This window comes from Nicotiana sylvestris, chromosome 7 (genome assembly GCF_000393655.2).
Source record: "Nicotiana sylvestris chromosome 7, ASM39365v2, whole genome shotgun sequence".
Lineage (NCBI taxonomy): Eukaryota > Viridiplantae > Streptophyta > Magnoliopsida > Solanales > Solanaceae > Nicotiana > Nicotiana sylvestris.
The window spans coordinates 58,065,817-58,084,738 of record NC_091063.1 but is presented as its reverse complement, the minus strand read 5'-3'; the positions used below and the strand labels follow the sequence as shown (position 1 = coordinate 58,084,738).

The following is an 18,922-nucleotide window of genomic DNA, read 5'->3' as shown; positions in this document are numbered from 1 at the left end:
GGACATAATCTTTGTGTTCTTTCAGTACTTTAGTGGTGGATAAATTTTTTTGACTGCGCTGAAGGTAAGAAAGGGAAACTAGAGGACCATCCGAGCTAATTTCCACAACCTTTAATTAGATTCTTGGGTGATCACTAGATTTCTATGGTTATATATTCCAATAAATCTATGGTAGAACAATAGTTCTATATTATATCATGTCTCCACTCTTATACCCAAATTACTGCTGGCATACCAATGATTCTTTCCCTTCTTACCAAGACTCGGCAATCAGCTGAAGAACAAGGAAAGTAGCCATTAGAACAACAATTAAGTTAGTTGGAGTTTGGTTATATAATACCTCATTGTACCATCTTCATATGAGCTCTTTAAAAAAATATAATGATGGACAAGGAAAAAAAATAAAAAAGTTGCAGAGCTTTTGTTCAATAGAATCACCTCTTGGATAAGAATTTGAGGCTCACAATTAAGGAGTTCAAGACTTGCACGCTATTAATGACGAGTGCTATCAAAAATTCAGTCCATGTGAAAGTATTTGCCACGGCATGAATTGTGGCACGTGACCTCTGTTTTATTTCATGAGCTTAGACAGATTTCAAAGGAGGAATGCGATGCTTTCAAGAGCAAGCAGGTAGACGAATCACAAAAAAGCAAGTATTGAAGAAATGGGTCCAAAAATATTTTGTACCAAATATTCAAAGAGAACAATGTACCACTTAGGTAAAGAGGTAGTGCCAATTTGAAACTTTGAGTATAATATGTTCAGATTTTACGATGATGAGTCAGAGGCTGATATCCAAATGTGATGAGGCTATTGCGTTGAGCACTACACCCATTAACAATCTCAACACCTCCTTATGTTCATAATTAATGCTGCTAACACCTGACTAATAGAAGGTAGCAGTCACAAGGCTGGTCCAAACATGATGATTGAAGATTAATAATTAACTCAATGTGGATCGTTATGCTCATGTGGCTTTGAAGACTCAAAACTCAAAAAAAAAAAAATATAAAAACTCAGGGTCAAATCCTTCTCTTCTTTCCTACACTCATGGCTAGTCTTAGGCTACTGATTATCTACGCAAGTTTTGCTTAGCACTATTTTCATAAAACAGAGAGTACTCAGACGTTACATCATTAGAGGTTTTGGGTTAATCCTCTTTTCAAGTCTATTGCATGGTAAGAGTAAATTTTTTATTTATTTTACAAAGAAAAGAAAATATTTATTTTAGAGAGGGAAAAAGTTGAACTGCATCAGAGGAAAAATAAAAGTGGATATATCGTGCAAATGGGGAGGCCCCAGCTTCTAGCTGCTTAATAATTTTGAATTTAAATAAAGGGAAACTAATAGCTATGTCCATTTATAAATAGTTTATTCCAAAAATTGGTCAATTCACAAAATATTACTAATATTAGTCAAATATTACCAACATTAGCCAATTTTTGTAGCAAAAAAAAGTCAAAATTTTTACTTTCTTTTGAGTGGGTATTATTAGAACAGAATGAGTGTGAGCACCTAATTTTTGCCCCACATGGAAATAACTCCTAAAAAATAAACCAAGAGTAATTTTTGGATTTTCGGAGTTTTTCTTTATTTAGTTGCATTTTATACATGCTTAATATTCTAAAATCATAACAAAAATCATAAAAATTGTCACATTTTAATTTCATGTCATCTTAGGTTTAATTTGCATTTGTAAGAATTAATTACTCTTTAATTGTTAGATTAATATATGAAAATCACAAAAATATACATTAGCTTTAATCAATTAGTTTATTTAATTAGTTAAAATGCTAATTAGGTCGTTTTGGTAAAATAATTTTAATTGGTAGCAAGGTGGCTATTTTGAAAGATTAAATTTGCCTCTTATTTCAAATTAGCCCAATTTCAGGGCCCAAAATCCCAGGCCCAACCGATTTACCCACATTAAAATAAGGAATTTTTACCTCCTATAGCAAAGGTTAACACCTTATTTATTTTAAATAAATCCATTTAAAAAAATTATATTCTATAAATATCTTTTATGTTTATAGCAAAATATCTAATTTTGGTTACTACCTACCCCTAAGCCACTAAATACGCTATTCAGTTACACTTTTTTTTTCTCTCTACTTTGATACATGTCATTCTCTTCCCTCATTTCCTGAAAATACGATGCTCAATCTCAATCCAACGAGAAACCCTAGCTCTTCCTTGGTGGTAAGACCTAGTTGTGTTCCTGGAATTAGAGAATCGTTTGATGGAAGTAACCTTGAACTCTACACTTCGTATTCCTCCTCTTACGAGAAATAGATCACCCTTCCTCACCGATCGATATGCTTCAAGGAAATAGGGTTTCAAGTAAGCATAAAAAAGATTCCCAGTAACCCCTTCAATGGTGTCATCAATAATGGGAATCCAGAAACCTTTCCCTGTGTTAACGGCGTCATCCGTAACTTTTCAATCAAATTAGAAGCCCTGGTATTCAATTAATCGCGATGAAGAAGAAGATTTTTGTTAATATATTTTCAACGTATCACACCGTATTTTTATGTATTTCACTATATTCATTGTCTTTTTTTTCATTGTAATTCAATGTATCTCGCTGTATTCCATATATTTCATTGTATTCACTGTCTTTTTTTTTCATTATATTTCAATGTATCTCGTTGTATTCTATGTTTTCATTGTATTCACAATCTCACTATATGCCATGAATGTATTCATATATTTTTTTAATTAATATAATTTATGTATTCAGATGTATTATCTAATTTCTCTGAAGATTGCTATGTTTTTGGGGTATTGTTCGGTTGAGAATCTTTTTTATAACTGGAAATACAAATTTGTGTATTATAATTGAGTTTGTTGAGTTATATTAGGAGTCTATTATGTTAATTGATTCACTTTCCGTTTAAAAACAGTGTAATCCCCTGTTTCACGTCGTGAATACAGTCGAATACAATAATCTGTCCAGCTCTAATCCTATGTTTCACGCCATGAACACAGTCGAATACACTCAAATAGAACAACTGATTAGCTGGACTTCCCTGATTCACGTCTATTTTTGCTACTGTATTCATGAATACAATAGCTTAAATACATCTAATACATCTCATAACAACAGAAAACGTATCTACAATCCGTAATATAACAAATGGTATCTATAGATAGCTAATTATCACTAAAAGATAGTGTTTTATGAAAATTTATCTTAAAATAATCCTATTACACATTAAAAAACCTAGCTATAGAGACAAGGATGAGATCCCTTCTAAAAAAAAGAGCAACGGCGGATTCCCCATTTTTAACCTAAGGACCCCTGGACCTTCTTCTTCTTCCCATTTTCAGCAGCCAACGCCGAAACTCTCCAGCCGCTGCTGCTTCTTCAGCACACCACCAAACCAGCCGTTGCTTCTTCTTCTTCAACCCTTACACATGTAGACCCCCAAAAAACTTGAAAAAAACCAACGCCGTTCCCTCCCCTTCTTCTTCTCCATTTTCACTTTTACTCTCATACACACTCTTCCTTAACACACACACGCTGAAACCTTTAGTAACAAGTGGAATTATAGAATCTAGAGCTGAAATTCGAAAGTGACGAAGCTAATTTTCAGTCTCGAATTTTCATGTTACTTTTCGCATTTTTCTGGGGATTTAAGAGCTCGATGGAGCCGTTAAAGATTATTTCGAAGTTGAGAGATTTGCTGCTGCTTTTATTCGAATCTGCTACTTTCTGCTCTTGCTAAGTTCATTTCTCATCTAGCCTTTTATTTGACATTTTGGAATTAATCTCTGCACAATCAGGTACTTTCCTGTGATTTAAGGTACTGTTATGTCAAAATGAATGAACTACTGGGTCCTCAATGAATTTCTGACTACTTTTATATTTATGCAATTATCCCTTCCTATTAATGCTATGCAATTGTTCTGTGTTTTGGATAGAATGGAGATTTTATGTCAAATGGTAACGAATTACTACAAATAGGCACAGATATGAGTTTGGATTCGTTTTGAAATTTGTAAATCTTTGATAATCTTTAATTCTACAGTGCTCCTTTAATTCTTTCCATTTAGTGATCAAATGTGTATAATATGTTTGTTGTCCAGATTTCTATAAACATTGAAGTTAAAGTTGAAGCTCTAGACTATGTGTGATTTATTGTTAAATGATTGTGTAGGGATATAAAGCTTATACAGTTGCTTATGAATTGCAGTGAGCGTAGCTTTCTTTTTAATTCACTGTGGCCCATTCCATATATAATAATGCAAGTATGACTAGTATTGTCGATGTTGCTTTTACTTGATAAAACTTTTAGTTGTTCATGGCTCAAATATTTATTTTATTTTATAAAGCTTGCAAGTATAAAATGACCTTGAGATCGATAACATCTTCAAATGAAATGCCAAGATGAAGTAACCATGTCTTTTTGTTAGCGAAATGCGTTCAGAAGTTTGGTTTGCATAATTCGCACCTCACGCTCCTCTAATGCTGTATTCCATAGCCTTTTGATCCTTTATAATAATCTCCAATCTAGGAAATTAACAATTTAAGAATATCGTAGTTTGCTTTAGGCGCAATTAAAAAATCATCACGACTATGGGTACGATTCCCGTGGCATGGTCGTGATACATAATTTCCAATTCGGGTGTGCATCTTATGTGACCCGACCATAGTTTTGAATAATACTAAAATAAACATGTCGTAAATCGCGGGTGCATTTCATGTAGCGCGGTTTGCAATGTATATCAAAATGACAAGTGTACGACAATCGTGGCTTGTTCCAGAAATAAATACATAAATAAATAAAAGCAGTTATAAAGTTAAAAATTCACAATAAGTTTAAAACATGTAATTAATCAGATAATTAGGCCAATTATTAATAGTTGAGAGATCGTGCTTGTACGACCCGACCGGTCGTTTTGAGCTCTAGAGCGTCGTTCAACGGTTTGAGGCCCCGAGTAGCTTCACTTCAGGTATTATGACTTGTACGCATGGTCGGAATTGAATTCCTGGAAGTTCGGAGTTGATTTGGAGAGAGAATTCTCATTTCGGAAGCTTTAAGTTGAAAGAATTGACTAAGATTGGATTTTTGAGTAAACGACCTCGGAATCGGGATTTAAAGGTTCTAGTAGGTTCGTATGATGATTTCGGACTTAGACGTATGTCCGGATAGGGTTTTGGAAGACCCAGAAACGTTTTGACACATATTGTGGAAGTTAGCATTTCTGGAAGAATTTCATAAGTTTGGGTTGAAGTGTATTTCAGTGTTATCGATGTCCATTTGAGATTCTGAGTCTGAGAATAGCTCCATATAGTGATTCTGGTGTTGGGAGCGCAATCAGAAGTGAGTTCAAAGGTCCATGGGTCATTTTGGAATCATTTGGCTAAAGTTGGAAATTTGAAAGTTTTTGAGAAGTTTGACAGGAAGTAGACTTTTTGATATTATGGTCAGATTCCGATTCCGAAAGTTGGAGTAGGTCTGTAATGTCGAATATGAATTGTGTGCAAAATTTGAGGTCAATCGGACGTGATTTGATAGGTTTAAACATCGAAAGTAGAAGTTTAAAATTTTAAAGTCCATTAAGCTTGAATCAGAGTGCGATTCATAGTTTTAGCATTTTTTGATGTGATTTGAGGCGTCGAGTAGGTCCGTGTTATGTTATGGTACTGAGTTGTGTGATTGGACGGGGTCCCGGGAGCCTCGAGTGTGTTTCGGGTTGTATTGCGCTCTTATTTGATGTTTCAACATCGTTTCTTTGGGAATAAAGGGTACCACATTAAGCAAATTCCAAATTTAGTTTTTATTGAACCATTAGATCCGTATCGTAATTACGGAGCTATAACAAAAAGAATCATCGAATTTGAACATCGTATGAGGAAGTTATGCTCATTTTTGTGTCGGTAAAACTGCTGCTTCTTGTGTGGCCGCCATTGTGAACATTTCCATCGTAATTGTGATGCGCAGTTCGCAATTGCGAACTTTTTGTTGCAAATGCGACCTTTTCCAGCCCTTCCTTGTTCGCAATTGCGAAGGCTTTCTTCTCTTTTGCGAGTATATTGCAAATGCGACATTTGCAGCTTGTTTTCAGCTGTGTAACTCGAGTTTTTGCTTCATTTTATTATATTTTGAACCCTAGGTTCGAGAGTGGGCGATTTTGAGATAGGATTTTCGTATCAAATCATTGGGTAAATGTCTCTAACCAATTTTCAATATATTTTGTGATTATACCTTAGATTTAACATCAAAATTCATGAGCATCTAAAGGAAAATTTGGGGTTTTAAAGAAAAACCTAGAAATTGAGTTTTTTGGATTTTGGCCACGATTTTTGGCATGGAATTGAGAATAAATTATATATTTGAGTTCGTGAGGTCATGGGTAAAGTTTATCTTCGAAATTTTTTGGAATCCGGGCACGTGGACTTGAGGGCGTTTTTGTCAACTTTTCGACCGGGGGTTAGGAATTATATAAATTGGACTATAATGAGTGATTGAACATATATTAATGTGTATACATAATTATTGGCTAGTTTTGGAGCATTTCGCATCGATTTGAGTCTTCGAAAGGGCATGGAATGTCGGTTATGGAACTTCGGAGCGAGGTGAATCTCCTTTCTAACCTTGTAAGAGGGAATTAATCCCATAGGTGAACCAGATTAAAATGTGCCTCTATTTGTGGGGGCTACGTACGCACGATGTGATGATAGTCCGTACGTAGATACTAGCTATGTCTATGTCCAGGTAGTTTTAGGTTTACACCACGCCTTGTTGATATTGTTGTTGATTTATGTTTATTGTTTACCTTGAGAAGAATTGAGATTGAGTTTGCTTAGTAAATCTCTAGCAAAGAGTTGAAATTGAGGAATTTGAGATATTAAAATTTTTTATTTGAACTTTGTAATTTTGAAATGAATTGAAGGAATATTATAATAGCTTAAGAAATCTATGTGTAACCACATCGCATGTATGTTTCGCGAGCGGAGTAATTTTCTTAAAAAGCTACAAGCTAAATTTCCCTTATTTTGAAAAGAATCAAGAAAGAGATATGAATTTAATTTTCTTTTTATATTTGACCACGTCGCAAGTATGATCCGCGAGCGGGGTGATTCCTTAAATTTATATTTTACCGCGTTGCACGTATGATTTGCAAGCGAGGTATTTTCTTCTACTACTCTTATGTGATCGGGCCGTTTGACTCGACAGAATTTATGTACCACACTCTCATGGGAGCGGGCCACACCTCGGCAGGTTAATAGATGCATCTATGGTTCGCACCGTTTGACCCTCGGTAGTGCACATTTTACTTTTATGTTGGATCATGCCGTATGCCTCGGCATTTCCTATATATATGTATATACATCTTTCTTATGGGACTCGTGCTTAAAATTTGGCTAGAAGCCAGTGTAACTGAGGATCTATCCCTGATTTGAAATTATAACAACCATTTTATGAAAGCCACTATACCTTTATGTATATGTTCCGGTTACGGAGGGAACATGCTAGTTGGGGGCTTAAGCATAGTCGTAAAGAAGGGAATTGTTTCACTTATTTTATACATGTTTGTTTCATATGTTTACTCTACTTCATATTTATTCAATTCTTTACTGTATTCGATATCATTGGACCATTAGTAAGTATCGAAGTTGACCTCTCGTCACTAACTCTTCGAGGTTAGGCGGGATACTTATTGGGTACACGTTATTTTTGTACTTATGCTACACTTGCTGTGTATTTTTGTTGCAGAGGCACATGTTTGTCTTGTGGCTTAGTTCGGCGCAACGACATGGTTGATACGAAGACTGGGGTGAGCTGCATTTCTCGAGACGACCCACAACCAGCAGAGTCTCCTTTAGAGTAGTGTATTTTATTTCCTTTACTGTTTAATTTGTATTTCAGATGGTTAGTGTATTACATTGTTTCCATGAAATTTCTCATGCACTTGTGACACCGGGTTCTGAGATGACTAAGGGATTATTCAGTATTTAAGTTTGTTAAAGACATCATTATTTATTCAGTGAAATTCTTTGTTAATTGTTTAATGTTTAAAAAGGAATGATTTCAAAATAGTAAAATGAGATATTTTTAGTTATTTGGTGTTGGCTTGCCTGATAGTGGTGTCCGGCGCCATCACGATCCTTAGTGAATTTTGGGCCGTGACAACATGGTATTAGAGCACTAGGTTCTCTTAGGTCTCATGAGTTATGAGCGAGTCTAGTAGAGTCTTGTGGATCGGTACAGAGACGTCTGTACTTATCTTCGAGAGGCTACATGACTGTTAGGAGCACTTCCCTTCTTGATTCTTCATCGTGCGGTTTGATTCCTTTGAGACTTATGCCTTTACTTCTTTACTACTCAATCTATGTGACGTGAAACGCTTATTATAAATTGAGAATTGAGGAATTTTAATGGTACTGCAGATGTGGTATGTGATGTTTCCTATTGCGAGTTTGACTGGGCAGCGAAGGATGAGGAAGGGCATGTGGGAAGTATCTTGTGGTGATTAAACTCCTAGAAGGCCAAGTGTTGGAAACAAGAGTCGTGTAGTTGCTTAAAGGAGTGAGTTTAACCAAAGTGGGAGAGTGATAGAATAACATATGAGTTTAGTGGCAGGGTAACTATACACATTGAGGAAAAGTTAGAGTGATTTGGGAATTTTAATGGATGGTGATTGGGTCCATAGGCTTAATTTGAAATATTGGCTATCATACAATGGGAGATCGGCTGCAACAGAAAGAGGGTTACTTGATACGAAGAGAGATGCAATATAAATTTGAATTGGATGATATTGTCGCACATTTGGTTGATGTCCATAAGAAGTGAACAGACTAGTACAGTTGGTGAATGAGCACAGGATCAGGGTAGGTTATTGAGGTCGTAGTGATTGTACCCCGTGCAACAGCATTGGAAGATGTTGGCACGTAATTTCCACAGGTGGGTTATCTCCTGTGAGCAAATCAGCGGTAGCATAGTTGGCGAAGCTTCTACGAAGAATTCCATTGGCTATATGACAAAGAGATCGGTCATGCGAATGTGGTTGATGATTTAGAGTATTCATAAAGGGTTTTACAGAAAGATTCCGAGAATTTTGGCGGTTGATTGCGCAAGCTTATGTCAATGAGAGATAAAGAATCTTGGTGGATTCTAGAGTTGTGTAATAGTAGCTCCAATCTAAGTGGGAGAGTCTCACCGCCTACGATTGGGTTGCATGGTTAACTACTTGTGAGGTTTCTGGCTATCGGCATAAGGGCGAGTTATTTCAGCTAAGGGAAAAGAATATAAGTGGTAATTTGAGCGAATGGTTCGAGATATGTGTGCCATAAATGGCCTTATCAATTATGTTCAGGCTTGGGGAAGGTTCAGGATTTATGCTTCGTGTAGATGCGGGTGCTTCATTGAGAGGGTGTTCATGTGCTAGAAGAGTCTTGGAGTTGATTATATTCAGGACCAAGTCAGAGTGGGTGACTCTTAATAACAGTCCTAGTGGATTCAAAGGTTAAGGCATGGAGCCTAAGGATTTCGAGTACATAAGTATTGTTAAGAATTGAGCTTTGCAGCAGATTATGAAAAGAGGGTCGGAAGGTTCCATGATATCTTTGGCTTGTAGTATAGCTTTTGGAGGAATGAAAAGGAATGACTCTGGATTCACAAAGGGATTTTCAGAATGAGTATATCAGATGAAGATGCGAATATGCGCACAAGGATGACATGAGACGGTTTGTGGGATTTGAGACAGCATAGTCTCGTGATACAAGGCCACTTGGGAGGAGTGCAGATTGAGTAGTTATGTGTTGAATGGAGTTATTATTTTTTCTGAGGCGATTAAAGATAAATTAGAAGAAGTTAGATTGGTTAGCCATGGTTGAATTGACATATTGGTGGCAGTGGTCAGTTCCTCCAGCGTGATTGAGTTATGCCGGTGATTTGTGACGATACGTGCGACGCTTGACGGCCGCCGCAATTGATTTTATTCGGAAGTATTCTAGTGTTATGGCCCTGTTATGTGTAGGCGGATCCCGGAAGGGTTGTGGTAGCTTAGACCACTACTCAGAGATTTGCATATTCTATGGTTATGAGAATTCACTTGTATGTGGCTATGGTTCTCTTGAAATGAGTCAAGTGAAAAGTTTCTATAGGATGAAGTATTAATCTATTAGTGGTTCCAGAGTTATGATGAAAATCTTGTGCTATCGCATATTGACATGTTGGGTGCAGCGAGTGGTATGGAATTTGAACGTGAGGATCAAGGTTGGGGTTCGGTGTTGACAAAGATGTCACGAGCTCGGATGAGCAGGAAATGGGTTTGAATGTTTAGAGTAAGCTAGCATTGTCTTTGACGTCACCTGAGATCGGTGTTTTGTGAAAAGGGCTTTGCATCCTGGTTAAGAATTCTTGATCACTTTTCAGCATTAGTGCGGCCGGTGGTATGGATGTGCAGACTTGTTATCTGCTACGGAAGGTTGTGGGAATGTGCTCCACGGGAAGGTTGTATGAGTTTGGCATGTAGTCACTTGATTGATTAAAGAATTAAACCAAGTATGAAGATTGTGGTGATATCGTTAATTTGAGAATTTATGCCTGGAGGGAACTCGGTTTAATGGGTTGTGGACTGTGGAGGATTACTCCGGTTATGACGGTTGTTCTTGTGTGTTATGGGAAAAAGGGGTTATTATGGAACCGGGAAAGATTTTTGGCCCAGTTCGGTACGATTAGAATTGGCTTAAGGTTTGTGAATGGATTTAAATATGAATGTGGACTCTATATCAGGCCGGAGGTGTTCATTTCATCATAGCGCTCCTTATGGAGGAGCACTCGGACGTTAGATGTTATTTCGTCGTCGGTTATTCCATGTGATGATATATTGCATCATGTGAGTTGTGAGACGGCTTGCTAAATTTCTTATGTGTCGAGGTTCCGCGTAGCGACGGTGTTATGTGAGTAGGATGGCTCTTGAGATTCAGATCATATATCGCACCTCAGTTGTGCTTGAGTTTTGTAGCCTATGGCGCTATATGTCTCCCTAGGGATGGTATTGTGCACTTAGCATGCTTGTGGACGATATCCGATTTTTTGTAGTAATGAGCGATTTAGCTCGGTGTGTATCTTCTTATGTGAAATTTTATGCGTGGATCGGGTGGCATGCCGCCACGCGTATGTTGTTTGGATCGGGTTGCATACCGCAACAGTGTGATGTTGAGTACAATTCCCTATATCTGTTTTGTGTGTTTTGTTTCCCATTTTTTGAGGAAAGTTCATATAAGTTGCGCGAGTTGAATAGTCCCTCCCTGAGTTTGCTTCCCTTATGTATCACGTTCAAGTTTGTAGCATATTGGCACATTGTGGCATCATATGAGGCTTCTGGTCATATCTAGGGTGGCTTATTGCCTAAACAGTTTGTACTGGGTGAGGCAAGATTATTGGGTCTAAGATCAGTGCAATCGGGTTATATGAAGTATGGTAAAGAGCAGATACCATTAATTGGTTCAGAATGAGGTAATGGTTCTTGTCAGGAGTATAACTTCAATGATTTGTTGACTCGGCAGTTGGTTATAAATTTCTACACATCCCTTTGTCGTGGCGGTAGTGCAAAAGTTGGGGGCAAGACTTATATATATCATGAGGTGCAATGGGAGCATCAGATTCATGGAATTTCAGCTATTGTTATCAGAGAATGCTATTATGGTTATGTGAATTATGCAGTGCATAGTGTAGATTCAACAAGGGTATGCAATCATGTATTGGTGCAGCGTGTGGTGATTGATATGGTGTTCGTAGGTTGGCAGCAGACCCGACAGAAAATTTTGGGTGTTGAAATTTTGGTTCTAAGCTTATTTGCTTGAATAAAAGGGAATATCTTAAAATTTGCTCGAGCTAATATGCTCAACTGAGTTGTGGTAGCATGGGTAGGTGTAACAGGTGTTAAGCAGTGATTTCAGACTACTTCAATGCAGTTCTCAACACGTTCGAGGACGAACGTATGTTTAAATGGGAGAGAATGTAACGACCCGACCGGTCGTTTTGAGCTCTAGAGCTTCGTTCAACGGTTTGAGGCCCTGAGTAGCTTCACTTTAGGTATTATGACTTGTACGCATGGTCAGAATTGAATTTCGGGAAGTTTGGAGTTGATATGGAGAGAGAATTCTCATTTCGGAAGCTTTAAGTTGAAAGAATTGACTAAGATTGGATTTTTGAGCAAACGACCTCCGAATCGGGATTCGAAGGTTCCAGCAGGTTCGTATGATGATTTCGGACTTGTGTGTATGTCCGGTTTTGGAAGACTTGGGAACGTTTCGGCACCTATTGTGGAAGTTAGCATTTTTGGAAGAATTTCATAAGTTTGGGTTGAAGTGCATTTCAGTGTTATCAATGTTCGTTTGGGATTCTGAGTCTGGGAATAGCTCCGTATGATGATTCTGGTGTTGGGAGCTCAATCAGAAGTAAATTCAGAGGTTCGTGGGTCATTTTGGAGTCATTTGGCTAAAGCTGGAAATTTGAAGGTTTTTGAGAAGTTTGACAGGAAGTAGACTTTTTGATATTATGGTCAGATTCCGATTCCGATTCCGAAAGTTGGAGTAGGTCTGTAATGTCGAATATGAATTGTGTGCAAAATTTGAGGTCAATCGGACGTGATTTGATAGGTTTAAACATTGAAAGTAGAAGTTTGAAATTTTAAAGTCCATTAAGCTTGAATCAGAGTGCGATTCATAGTTTTAGCATTTTTTGATGTGATTTGAGGCGTCGAGTAGGTCCGTGTTATGTTATGGTACTGAGTTGTGTGATTGGACGGGGTCCCGGGGGCCTCGAGTGTGTTTCGGGTTGTATTGCGCTCTTATTTGATGTTTCAACGTTGTTTCTTTTGGAATAAAGGGTACCACACTAAGAAAATGCCAAATTAAATTTCTATTGAACCAATATATCCATATCTAATTATGGATCCATAGCAAAAAGAATCATCAAATTTGGACATTGTATGAGGAAGTTATGCTCATTTTTGTGTCGAGAAAAACTGTTGCTTCTGGTATGGTCGCAATTGTGAACATTTCCATCGCAATTGCGATGCCCAGTTCGCAATTGCGAACTTTTTGTTGCAAATGCGACCTTTTCCAGCCTTTCCTTGTTCGCAATTGCGAAGGATTTTTTCTTTTTTGAATTGTGAACCCTGGATCGCAAATGCGACATCTGCAGCTTGTTTTCTATCGGAATCTGGGCACGTGGGCTCAAGGGCAGTTTTGTCAACTTTTCTATCGGGGTTAGGAATTGTTATAAATTGGACTATGATGAGTAATTGAACACATATTAATGGGTATACATAATTATTGTCTAGTTTTGGAGCATTTTGCATCGATTTTAGTCTTCGGAAGGGCATGGAATGCTGGTTGTGGAACTTCAGAGCGAGGTGAGTCTCATTTCTAACCATGTAAGAGGGAATTAATCCCATAGGTGAACCAGATTAATATGCGCCTCTATTTGTGCGGGCTACGTACGTACGAGGTGACGAGAGTCCGTGTGTAGCTACTAGATATGCCTATGTCCGGTTAGTTTTAGGTTTGCACCATGCCTTGTTGATATTGTTGTTGATTTATGTTTATTGTTTGCCTTGAGAAGAAGCGAGATTGAGTTTTCTTAATAAATCTCTAGTAAAGAGTTGAAATTGAGGAATTTAAGATCTCAAAAGTTTTTATTTGAACTTCGTATTTTTGAAATGAATTGAAGGAATATTATAATAGCTTAAAAAATCTATGTGTAACCGCATCGCATGTATATTTCGCGAGCGGAGTAATTTCTTTAAAAAGCTACAAGCTGAATTTTCCTTATTTTGAAAAGAATCAAGAAAGAGATATGATTTTAATGTTAACTTTATGTTTGACTGCGTCGCAAGTATGATCCCCGAGCAGGGTGATTCCTTAAATTAATATTTTACCGCGTCGCACGTATGATTCGCGAGCGGGGTATTTCCTTCTACTACTCTTATGGGATCGGGCCGTTTGCCTCGGCAGGATTTATGTACCACACTCTAATGGGAACGAGCCGTTCGCCACGGCAGGTTAATAGATGCATTTATGGTTCGTGTCGTACGACCCTCGGTAGTACACCTTTTACTTTTATGTTGGATCGGGCCGTACACCTCAGCATTTCCTATATATATGTATATACATTATTCTTATGGGATTCGTGCTTAACATTTTACTAGAAGCCAGTGTATCTGAGGATCTTTCCCTGATTTGAAATTATAACAACCATTTTATGAAAGCCACTATACCTTTATGTATATGTTCCGGTTACAGAGGGAACATGCTAGTTGAGGGCTTGAGCGTAGTCGTAAAGAATAGCATTATTTCGCGTATTTTATACATGTTTGTTTAATATGTTTACTCTGCTTTATATTTATTCAATTCTTTACTGTATTCGATATTATTGGACCACTAGTAATTGTCGAAGTTGACCTCTCGTCACTACCTCTTCGAGGTTAGGTGAGATACTTACTAGGCACACGTTGTTTTTGTACTCATGCTATACTTGCTGTGCATTTTTGTTCCATATACATATATTTGTCTTGTGGCTTAGTTCGGCGCAACGACATGGTTGATATGGAGAATGGGGTGAGCTGTATTTCTCGAGATGGCCCGTAGCCAGCAGAGTCTCCTTCAGAGTAGTGTATTTTATTTCTTTTACTGTCCAATTTGTATTTCGGACGGTTAGTGTATTACATTGTTTCCTAGAAATTGCTCATACACTTGTGACACCGTGTTCTGGGATGACTAAGGGATTATTCAGTATTTAAGTTTGTTAAAGACATCATTATTTATTCAGTGAAATTCTTTGTTAATTGTTTAATGTTTAAAAAGGAATGATTTCAAAATAGTAAAACGAGAAATTTCTAGTTATTTGGTGTTGACTTGCCTGACAGTGGTGTCCGTCGCCATCACGATCCTTAGTGAATTTTGGGTCGTGACAGTGCTAGAACCACGGAACCCAGGAATACCTAACACCTTCTCTCGGGTTAATAAAATTCTTTACCCTTCACGGACCATAAATTGAGTCAATTTCCTCGATTTGGGATTTAAAATAAATCGATGACTTGGTACACCATAAATTATTCCAAGTGGCGACTCTGAATCAAATAAATAATCCCATTTTGATTAATGTCACTTAAATTGGAAAAAACTCCCTATTCCCCTTTCAGGTAAAAAGGAGGTGTGACAATGAGTACATCTTAAGGAGCTTGAATCTCAGTTTTGGGATGATTTGGTGGAGTTTTAAGGTAGTTTGAATTAAAAATTTGAAGTAGAAAATGACCATGAAAAAAATTATATGTGTATCACATGTATACTCGTGTGTGAGATACATGCGTGATACATGTTTGATACATGTGTTGCACAAGAATTTTTTAAACTCGATTTTAACTACGAATTTTGATACCAAATCACATCCGATCTTCTTCAAATTTTGTATATTGACGTATCTATATGGTTTAGTTGAATTTCAACTATATCCATTAAAAAAAAAAATCCTTTTTTGCTTAGATTTTTTAATCTTGTGTATATTTTTTTGTTTTCATCATTTTATTTGCTATCTCAATTATGAAATTTCCTTTCCGCTTGCATCTAATGTTGCTAATCACACTTAAAAATATGGAAGGAGATCTTTGCGTATGATTCCTGGAGGGAAAGAACCTTATTTATTTGGGTTTTTAATTTTTATATTTGTTTTGCTAGTTTTGGTAAATCTATGATTAATGGATAGAAGTTGGTAAGTTGGGACTTATTTGGGAGATTTCTGTAAGATTCCCTCTAATATATGATAAAATTTTCAATTTGAACTTTCGGATATTTTTCTGAAGTGTGGAAGTATAAAAGTTGTATACTTAATTTCGTCACCAGTACTCAATATTTTCTTTGTTGATTAATTTACCGAACATTTAAACATATGAGCTCTAACAAAACAATTATTGCATAATAATTTTTTATTTTTCTCAAGAAAATCAAAATTTGAATACAAACTGCACCACAAGATGTAATTATATCCGATTAAATAACAAATCCATGTTTAAATCAAATCTTAGAGCAATATCGTTGTATTGGTAGAAAAAAGACGTTACACATGGAATATTAGTAAGCTGACGAAACATGATGCGTGGAACAACAATATAGCGACAAGTGGCACTCTCAATTAACAGAATTAAGAATACAAGGAAGGTACATGAGAAGCACCCACGAGATAGTATAGAAAAGAGAACTGGACCTGATAGTTGTCAAAGAAGATCTAATAATCTTTTCACTTTCTAAATTCTTTTTTCTGACAACCAACTATGTCAACTGTTAACAATAATAACCAGCTGAACCCATAGGAAGGAGCAACTCCACCACTCCTCTCTCTACCGGGATCTCCTCAACAGTCCTGTGATGGATCACCTGAAAGATCTACGTCACACGCTAATGATCAACAAGGGGACGAACAAACTGTCAAACAAGATGATCTAAAGCAATTGATTGTAGAACATGTGAACAATACTCTTCAAGCCTTTGCTAGGGGATTGCCAATTGCGCCACAAACTCCTCCACCAGTCAATACCGCGACCCTAGAAAACCCACACTCGGGCTCGACAATTCTGGAAGTGGAGGAACTCCCAATGAATCTCGTGATGGAAGGTCAGTTATACCAAATAATTCTGATTTACAAAGTTTGGTACTAACTTTGCAGAAATAGTTGAAAGAGCAAAATGATTGCATAGAGCAAATACCTGACGTACCGCCCGTGATTAAAGGGGTAGATATTGATAAATATTCATAACAACCCTGGAAGCCAAGTGCAACACCTTTGCCGATTCCTAAAAAGTTTAAAATGCCTGGTATTCCAAAATATAATAGAACAACTAACCCTCGAGATCACGTAACTGTCTTCACAACTGGCGTGAAGGGCAATGATTTAACCAAGCAGGAAATTGAATCAGTTTTGGTTAAAAAATTTGGTGAAATACTCACGAAATGAGAATTAACATGGTATTCTCTTTTACATGAAAACTCCATTGATTCTTTTGTTGAGCTGCAGATTCATTTATAAAAGCACATTCGGGAGCTCAGAAAGTTAAAAAAAGGATGGAAGACGTCTTTAAGGTAAAACAAGGAAATACAGAATTACTTAGAGAGTTTGTCAATACGTTCCAATGGGAGAGGATGATGTTACCACGAGTACCTGACAACTAGGCAGCTATGGTGTTCGCAAGCAATCTAAACGATAAAAGTTCAGAAGCCACGAGGAGACTGAAAGAAAGTTTACGAGAATTTCTAGCAACAACTTGGAATGATGTGTATAACCGGTACAACATGAAGCTGCAGATAGAAGAAGATACGGTTGCACAACCAAGGGTTGATGAAATAGCAGGATTGAGACGTTCAGAATCAGAAAAAAGGATCGGAAAAAATAGGTACGCGCCTTACATGGGACATGCAGGGCAAGATTATTAGTCTAAACAAGAAAACATACGATTTGAATCGAGATCAAGGAAAAAAAAGGCGAGTTCTTCATCTAGATTCAGAAAAGAACGGGATGCACGATGCAGTGACTCCAATACACATGCGAGGGTCAGAGATTACAGTTTTAATGTCAGTACCTTTGAGTTAGTAGCTATTTTAAGAGGCATGAGAGATAAGGTGCGGTGGCCTGGAGAAATGAGATCTGACCCGAGCAAAAGAAATCCAGATTTCAGGTGTGAATTTCACAATGACCATGGCCATAGAACAGTAGATTGTAGGTTACTACAAGGAGAAGTCGAGCATTTGTTGAAGCAAGGTTATCTAACTGACATGTTCAATGAGAAAGGTAGACAATTATATATGAATAATAGACAAGAACCCCCGAAACCCCCATCTTCAAAAAGAATAGTGAATGTAATAATTAGGGGAGATGAGGTCAATGGTGTGACATATACGGATGCAAAAAAGACGTCAAAAGTTACAGTCACACATGGAAAGCAAGTTTGCCAAGTCTTGGATGGAGACAATATAACATTTGATGACGAAGATGCGGATGACTTGATGATTCCTCACAATTATGCACTAGTAATATCTCAACTTGTACACGATACTAACATAAAATGAGTTTTGAGTAGTTCCGTGAATATCATTTTACTAAGGGTGGTGAATAAAATGCAAGCTAACGATAAGGTGATAGCAAAGGCGCGATTTTTGTCTGGATTTGATAATTCAAGAGTTATCACAAAAGGGGAAGTAATGCTTACCATGTTTGCAAAAGGGGTTATCAAGGACAAGATTCCAGGTGAGAGATGCGGACATGGCTTATAATATAATTCTATGAAGACCATGGATTCATGATATAGATGATGTACCGTCCACATTGTATCAAGTTATTAAATTTCCTTCATAGTAGGGGATTCAACAAATTTGTGGAGATCAACAGGCTTCTAGAAGTATCAATTCAGTAGTGGCTACAAGCACGGTAAACGAAGTTGCAGGGGAGAAATAGCAACTATAGAATTCAGTTGAGGACATCGTAATACAAACCTCAACTGCAGGCATTCTAGGACAAACTGATATTGATTCAAGACCCGATATTATTCAAAAGCCATAAGAAAATGAAAACATTAAGAAAACTACCAAAGAACTCGAAGTTTACATCGGAGCAAACCTAAGCCCAGAAATGAAAGGTAAGTTAATTGAATATTTAAAAGCTAACACAGATTGCTTTGCTTGGTCGCACTCAGATATGTCAGGTATACCACGGGAGGTGTTGACCCACAAACTGAATGAGGACCCATCATATCCACCTATCAAGCAGAAAACGAGAAAGCCGGGATCCTTCAAAAATCATGTAATCCAAGATAAGGTACGAAAACTTTTAAAATTGCTTCGATACGAGAGGTAAAATACCCGTTGGTTAGCTAATACTGTGGTAGTTCCAAAAAAGAATGGTAAATGGCGAGTTT

The 18,922-nt window shown here is 37.2% G+C and overlaps 1 protein-coding gene and 1 long non-coding RNA gene across 2 annotated transcripts; both read left to right on the top strand.

The window, feature by feature from the left end:
• The first annotated feature begins 3,244 nt into the window (after positions 1-3,244).
• On the top strand, positions 3,245-8,012 carry LOC104219925 (uncharacterized). Its single transcript, XR_709404.2, has 2 exons — positions 3,245-3,787; positions 7,726-8,012. It is a non-coding gene; the product is annotated as an uncharacterized lncRNA (long non-coding RNA).
• Positions 8,013-17,618: 9,606 nt separating this feature from the next.
• Positions 17,619-18,077, top strand: LOC104219935 (uncharacterized). Its single transcript, XM_009770701.1, has one exon. The coding sequence runs from the start codon at positions 17,619-17,621 to the stop codon at positions 18,075-18,077; it is 459 nt and encodes a 152-aa protein (XP_009769003.1).
• The last annotated feature ends 845 nt before the right edge of the window (positions 18,078-18,922 follow it).

Bases quoted from the DNA above. Each gene is read 5' to 3' on its own strand.
- LOC104219935 (XM_009770701.1), top strand. From the start codon at position 17,619: ATGAGAGATAAGGTGCGGTGGCCTGGAGAAATGAGATCTGACCCGAGC.